This window comes from Gracilinanus agilis, chromosome 3, assembly GCF_016433145.1.
Source record: "Gracilinanus agilis isolate LMUSP501 chromosome 3, AgileGrace, whole genome shotgun sequence".
Classification (NCBI taxonomy): Eukaryota; Metazoa; Chordata; class Mammalia; order Didelphimorphia; family Didelphidae; genus Gracilinanus; species Gracilinanus agilis.
The window spans coordinates 88,441,238-88,449,359 of NC_058132.1; the positions used below are offsets into that span (position 1 = coordinate 88,441,238).

General features: G+C 36.5%; 1 protein-coding gene across 1 annotated transcript; it reads left to right on the top strand.

Annotated features, from left to right (window-relative positions):
• The first annotated feature begins 2,130 nt into the window (after nucleotides 1–2,130).
• On the top strand, nucleotides 2,131–3,072 carry LOC123238689 (olfactory receptor 51B5-like). The gene has a single exon (XM_044665896.1). It carries the CDS (start codon nucleotides 2,134–2,136, stop codon nucleotides 3,070–3,072), a length of 939 nt encoding a protein of 312 aa, XP_044521831.1. The 5' UTR covers nucleotides 2,131–2,133.
• The last annotated feature ends 5,050 nt before the right edge of the window (nucleotides 3,073–8,122 follow it).

Genomic DNA, 8,122 nt, shown 5'->3' on the forward strand with positions numbered 1-8,122 from the left:
GGTTTGTCTAAAAACAACTTTATCTGAAAGAAACATACTTGAGTTTTGAAGGATGTCCAACTAGGTATGTGTCCACACTGATGTGTGGTAATCAAGAAAGCTAATTTGATACTAAGGAGGTTGAGTATCTAGAAATAAGGGGATGAAAGTGTCTATGTCCACTGCTTGTGTCAAACCACCTATGGAGTACTATGTTCTAGGCACTCCACTTTAGAAATGGCATTGATTACTCATAGAGCTTTCAAAGGAGGGTGACTGTGATGCTGAAAGGTCTTGAGTACATTCCATATGAGGTTGTCAAGGTTTTGGAGATGTTTATCTTAGAGAAGAGGAAAATTAAAGGAGATAAGAGAGCTATCTAGAAGCCACTAAAGAGCTATCACGGAGAAGAGGGATCAGACTTGTTTTATTTGACCATAAATAGTAGAAACAGCAGCAATGTGTTGTCCATGTGATTATAAATACTGAAATTTTATGAAAGGGAAAGATAAAATAATAAAGGAAGCTCATTTTTAAACCCAGTCTGGATTTTGTAGAAAGGATTTTCCCTTTCCCCCAGTTGGTGGTCTTTAAGATACCTTTTAATTCTCATTTAATGATCCTGTAAATTCATCTGAATAGGGAACAGGTGCATTCCCTTTGATTCTATTAGGGTCTGATTGTTAAAAGCCTATGATGCTGGGGGCAGCTGGGTAGCTCAGTGGATTGAGAGCCAGGCCTAGAGACCAGAGGTCCTAGGTTCAAATCCGGCCTCAGACACTTCCCAGCTGTGTGACCCTGGGCAAGTCACTTGACCCCCATTACCTACCCTTACCACTCCTCCACCTATAAGTCAATACACAGAAGTTAAGGTTTTAAAAAAAAAGCCTATGATGCTGGGGAGGTAGGTGACCTACATTTTCATGAGACGACAGTAATGATTGAAAGGTGTCTGTGTACCTAGATGGAACTTGGGCTATCAGAAGGGTTTAAGACTGAAAGGGTTCACCTCTTCCTTAACACCAGGGACACAGGTTTTCATTCAAGAAGTGATAAAACTCATCCAGCAACAGAGAAACAGAAGTAGCATTTTTGAAGTGGGAGGAAGCCTGAAAGAGAACTATGTGAGTGGTAGAATCTCTAGTTAAGAAACAGAAGATGAGAGTTTTGAAGGAGGGAGGGGAGATGCCAGACCGAATGAGAGGTATGACGTTGTGAAGACACGGGTTGTGAGAATGGAGGCATCGATATTTATGTAGCCTAGTTCTTAACTTGGGATCTGTGAAATATTTTGATAACTTAACCAGACTTCAAAGAAGGATTCATATCACAAAAATATTTAAGAACATTGTCCCTCAAAATGGACATGTGCATCTATTTGAGGTTCAGAACCTGTGATCCTCTCTCGACCACTTACAATCTGGATAATTTTGAGCAAGTTACTCAAACTTCTGAGTTATGGCTCAGAACTTTATCCTGAAATTTTAGGTCTTTTTCTTCTAGAAGCTTAAACATCCTCAACATGGATAGGACTGACATCTGTGTATTCCTAGATGGGACACACTGACTCTTGTTTGTTAAATAACCTTCAGTTTCCTTATTTGTAGGATGTGTAGTTTGGATTAATAATGCTACAAGTTCTAAACTTTTGATCCTATGATCTCTTAGCCTAACTGGTAGACTGTTTATAAATATTATGGTTGATTGTAACTTAATAGTTTCTCTCACCATTGCAGGTTCAAGAGCATGCTATTAACTTGATGACTTACAAGGGGAAAATGAAAAAAGAAAAAGAATCACTTATGTTTCTGAGATATTAGTTCTGACTGGATACATATACTGGGAGCCATGGATTACAACTAATGAGAAAGGCAAATCAATGTATTAGCAGAGGCACCACAAAGAACAGACAGTGAAGAGATGAGATGATGTGAGAAATGGTACCTATCCAATTCTGAAGCTGAGGAATTGTGCTCAAGTTAAGAAGCCAAAGTACAGAGAGAATCATGGTATCATTCCTTTTACTACTAAGCTCTATCCTGAAATTGTAGCTCTTTTTCTTCTGAAACCTAGGTAGGACTGACAACTGTGTATTCCTAAACAGGACCCACTGACTCTTGTTTATTAAGTAGCCCTCACTAAACCTTAGTGGTTATGTGGTCTAATAACAGTTTATCTCCCTTCCTTCTGACTGGCTTCCCAGGCCTGGAAGCAGTACATCACTGGATTTCCATCCCTTTCTTTTTTGTGTATTTCTCTGTGATACTTGGCAATGGCACCCTCCTCTTTCTCATCAAAGATGACCACAGCCTCCATGAACCCATGTACTACTTCCTTGCTATGCTGGCAACCACAGACCTTTTGGTGACCCTCAACACAATGCCCACAGTGCTAGGTGTCCTGTGGCTTGATCAGAGGGAGATTCAACTTGAACTCTGCTTCTCCCAGGCCTACTTTGTCCACTCTCTCTCCATAGTGGAGTCAGGGGTCTTGCTAGCCATGGCCTATGACCGTTTCATTGCCATTCGCAACCCACTGAGATACAGGTCTATCCTCACTAACTCCAGAGTGGTGAAAATTGGGGTTGGGGTATTACTGAGGGGCTGCATGTCTGTGGTACCCCCAATTGTCCCATTACATTTTTTCCCTTACTGCCATTCCCATGTCCTTTCTCATGCTTTCTGCCTTCATCAGGATGTCATCAAATTGGCCTGTGCAGATATTACTTTTAATCGTATCTATCCTATGGTTCTGGTTTCATTTACCTTCTTCCTGGACTCTCTGATCATACTTTTCTCCTATATACTAATTTTGAAAACAGTTATGAGCATCGCCTCTGGAGAGGAGCGGAACAAAGCCCTAAATACCTGCATCTCTCACATTTGTTGCGTCTTGGTTTTCTATGTGACAGTGATTGGTTTGTCCCTCATCCATCGATTTGGGAAACATGCCCCCCATGTGATTCATATCACCATGAGTTACATCCATTTCCTCTTTCCCCCATTTATGAACCCAGTCATCTATAGTGTTAAGACCAAACAGATCAGGAATGGCATCCTCCGCAAGTTCTCTCTGCACAGACTCAGGGCTTAGCCTCTGGTCCATGGTACAATTCTTTGGATATGGAGTTCTGTGAATTGAATGCTATGAAACCTGCAATGGACTGACCCATTTATCCACTCCCCTCTGAAATTATACAGTCCCTGAAAAGACTCTCCTGGCATCATCTCAAACTTAATTTAGGAATCACTAAGTACATTCCCATCTTCTCAATTCATGAAATGAAACATGCCATTTGTGGACCAAGGACCCTAATGTCTTCAATCAGTTGCTATCTAGGAAGAAAGAGGGAACAGAAGACCCAAATGTAAATACTTTGGGCAATGGAGCAACCTGGGTGACAATTAGAAGATAAGACTCCCATTCTCCCAAATTTTCTTTCCTATACACCTCCATCCAACTTCAAAACATCTACACAGTGCAAAATAGCATTTCCTTATGTACACATGAGAAGTGGAATGGACATGGATGATCAAAATTAATGGATTTCATGCATAGGTTAAAGGAAGATCATATAATCTCCTTTCCTGGGTAGGGCAGATTTTTACTCCTTTGTGCCTTAAGCCTCAGTCACCCATATACCAAGCCAAGACACTGACTCCACACTTCCACAGTCCAGCAAGCCTTAATGTGGGAAGAACATTGGCTTCCAAAAGATGGGTTGGAGCCTGGATCTTGATCACTATTCTTAGCCTCTTTGCCCAGTTTTATTTATTCTCTTCCCACTCCCCTCAGTTCCCAGTATTAATGTCCAAAATCTACAATAATAGGAATTCAAACCACTTAGTAAAGTGGAGGAAACATTTTCTTCAAAGATGATGATTGTCTTTCTCATTGTATCAGGAGCTCCAAAGAGGAAGGGCTCTTCTTTTCTTTGTGGGCCAGGACCCTCAGAGCAATGGCATTATCACTCATGTTCTGTCCAATCTCTCCAAAGTGCTTGGTAGGAGATTCTATACATCAATTATTCTTTTTTTCCCTACCATTTCTAAATTTCTATGAGTCTATTACCCATTTTACATTAATTTGATACTGAAGAATGTGTATGCCTTTGGAAAATTTGGAGGGGATAGATATAGATTTCTACTTTCTTTTCAGAAATACACAATTTAAAAAAATCTTCCATGCTGATACAAGATTTAATTATTGCACTTAGTCGCAACAACAATTAAAATTATTTTAAGTCCTTAAAATTAAGAGACTCCAAGTATATTATCTGATTCCAGTTATAAAAAATGTTTGTTAAATTCCTGTTCTGTTCATTGTTCTGAGTTTACTGCTAAATTGGAAATAGCATCTCAACTTAAGAGACTCAGGCTAGTGAAGGAGAGGAAACATATGCATACCCAGAGGGCATCAAAACATGAAAATATGAAGGCACGAAGTGATATGAGAATCCTGCTTTGCAGAGCTCCTGAGCATGTAAGACATGAAATAAATGGTTACTGACAATAAAATCATATGAGATAAACTTATTAATTAATTAATTAATTTTTAAGAATGCTCTCCCAGGAGGTCAGAGGTATTCCTTGGATTTGATATATTATTTGTTAATAACTGATAGTTCACATCCTTATAACATGTTACTATTTATAGAAAGCTTTTCTTATATCAAACCTATGAAAAATAGCTATCTTCATTTTTTCCTATGAAGAAACTAAGGAAGATTAAATAACTTTCCAATGATCACACATGTACAGTAGTAATTCTAGGTCAGTATCTAAACCTAGGACTTCTGGATATGAGTTTAGCATTCTATTCATTATGTTTTGATACCTCTCATATAGTTAAACAAAATACTTTTTCCTATCCAAATTCTCAGACATCCTGAAATCTGTCCCGAAATCAGGGTTTTAGGAGAAGTGGTTTGTGGATCTTAGATTAGGAATCTTGATCTAATGAGGATAGTATTTACTTCCCAGGGTTATTATGTGGGTCAAATGAGATAATTTTAATATGCTTAGCACAGTGTCTGACACAGAAAATGCCATATTAATATTGTTGTTTTAGTTATTATTCCAATTTATACCTGAAAATTGCTTTTATATCATACTTGTTAAGTAGTAATAATTACTTTGCTTAAACCCTGAGTGAAGGGAAATAGGAAAAATATGCTTTGATCTTCATTCATATTGTATTACTTTGAAATATATGTTACAATTTTAGACAATTTAAGTTTTTCAGAAGGTGGTTCTTTGTGTGTGTGTGTGTGTGTGTGTGTGTGTGTGTGTGTGTGTGTTTGCTTGCATCATCCTTTTTTTCCTTTTCAAAATTTTCACTCATTGTTTCTGTTCTGCCATTTTGGATCAAATAGAAAATCTAATTGCTCTCCTCCAAATGATGACTCTTTGAATCCTTTTACATAGCTATTATTATCCTTCTCCTTCCTTTCATTCTTTTTTTCAGATAAATATCCCCAATTCAAAAAAATTAAATTAAATTTCTTATTACATAGACTGAAGGATGTTTTGTCCTGGTCATTCTCCAGTTTATCAAATATTTCCTGAAGTATGATGCCCAGATATTCTTGATGTGGGCTGATCAGACCCAATCATAGGACAATCAATCCCTTATTCTTCAATTTTATTCCCCTCTTAACGAAATCTAATATATTGCCTTTCCTATTAGTATTACATTTTCTTTGTTGAGAGAGAGATTGAGCTTACTCTACATCTTTATTTTTAATGTATTATTTATTCATTATTCATATCTTTGTTTTTAAAGACAAATTGCCACCTAACAAAAATATTACAATTTCAAATTTATTTTTTGAAATCACATTTCATATACCTTTAATTTCACTCTAAACTATCATTCTTAATTATAAATATTTTATTTTTTTCGATTACATGTAAAACAATTTTTAACATTTAAAAAATTTGAGTTCCAAATTTTCTCCCTCCTTTCCTTCTCCCCCCACTCCCTGAGATGGCAATTTGATATATGTTATACATTGCAATCATGAAAAATATATTTTTATATTAATTATTTTGTGAAATAAAACAAAATTAATATGAAAAATATTAAAGGAAGTGAAGAATAATGTGTTTCAGTTTGCATTCAAACTCCATCAGTTTGTATCACTTCCTCTGGATGTGGATAGGAGTCCTTTGGAACTGTCTTGAATCATAGTATTACTGAGAATGGCTATGTCATTTATAGCTGATCATCATTACAATATTACTGTTACTGTGCACAGTGTTCTCCTGGTTCTGCTCAGTTCACAACAGTTCATATAAGTTTTCCAGGATTTTCTGCACATCCTACTCAGTATTTCTTATAGCACAGGAGCATTTCATTACAATCATATGCCACAGCTTGTTCAACCATTCCTTCCTCCTCTTAATTTCTAATTCTTTGACAACACAAAAAGAGATGTTATCAGTATTTTTTACAAAAATTTCTTTTTTTCTCATTAAAAAATCTCTATGTGATACAGAGTATGCACAGGTTGATAGTCCTTTGGGAATAATTCCAAACTGCTTTTTAGAATGGTCATATCATAAACTGTCATTCTTTCTAATAGAATATTAATCATCTCTTTCAACTTTGCAAAATCTGCAAATTTCTTGAACATATAATCTATGCCTTTATCCAAGTTTTTGACAAAAATATTTAATTTTATAAGATCAATTTTTAAATAAAATCTCATTGAAGAGACTCTGGAGTACAGGAGGGCTTGATAACAACTGAGATAATATCCACAAACAGAAGCATTTGAAATGCTTCACCATCTACGTGGAATTTTTTCCATTTGAACTCAGTGCTGGATGTTCTCCTTCATAGTGGCAAATTCTGTGCATGATAATGTCTCCCTATTTTATGCTTTGTTTGATAAGAATTAAAGGATCATGGAGCATAAAATATTAATTTTTAAAATTTAAAATTTTAAAAATTGATAAAATTGTATAACAACAAAATAATATGTTTTCACACATCCCTGGTGCTCACTCATTTACAAATATATACACCACGAATGGAAAAAGTAAATACATATTGGGAAACAGGCATGGAGAGGAACAGCTAGATGACTTTGTACCTCTCCTGATCTGAATTCTCCTAGCCATGATGGCGAACTTATGACACATGTGCCAAAAAGTCCATGCAAAACCCTCTGGGCATGCCTGCATTCTTTTTTTTTTTTTTTTTTTTTTTACTAGAAAGCAAGAGTCAATGGGGTGGAGCTGTTCCCCTCACTCTCCCCATGCATCTGAGAACATTCCTCACTTTACTTGCCCCTATGCCCAGGAACCCAATGGCAGTGCTTCCTTCCTCCCCTGTTTGGGGTAAGAGGGGTTGGGAGAATGAGGTAGGTGCACAGTGGGGTGGGACCTGGCATTCCATCCCTAAAAGGTTTTCCATCACTGTCTTATAGAATTTTAGTTATTGAACTTCTACCTATCATTGTCCTGAACTTGATATCTGACTTCTGAGAAAATCAAATTGATTCTTCCTCAAATTTGTAATTGGTTTTATTCCAATTCATCCCCAATTTGTTGTAAAATTGCCTAACTCATGTTTATTTGTCTCTGAGTTACATTCAGAAGTTCAGTTCTCATGTCCAAGCTAAGTTGTCCCACAAATCATCTTGATTCAAAGAATGTCTCTACACATCTTACATCTCATATACAATTAAGAGAAATCTATTATCTTGCTAACAAGCCTTGCAAGATGTAGGTGGGCACCATCAAGTCCGTTATCTTTTCATCACTGATTATCCTTCAAGAAAATCTGATCTGTTATTGCTGTGACTAACAATAAGATAGATATATTAGTTGCCCTCAAATATTCTTTTCAATTCATTTTCTATGAAGTTATTACAGTAGTCTAAGGCGAATGGTGCTGTGGGTCTGAAACTACCACCTTCCAGTCCCCATTCAATTCTCATTTTAAAAAAAAGATCTTGGATCCTTCTTTAGGAAATCTTTCTACATTATCATTTCTATATTCTACTTTTCTACATTGGAAGACAGTGATTTTACCCAACTTGAGTATTCACATGTCCCACCAACAACTTTTATCTCCTGGGCCTCCAATTCATAGGTTCTGAATTATTCTTGCATACTGCTGCAGGCTATGATTT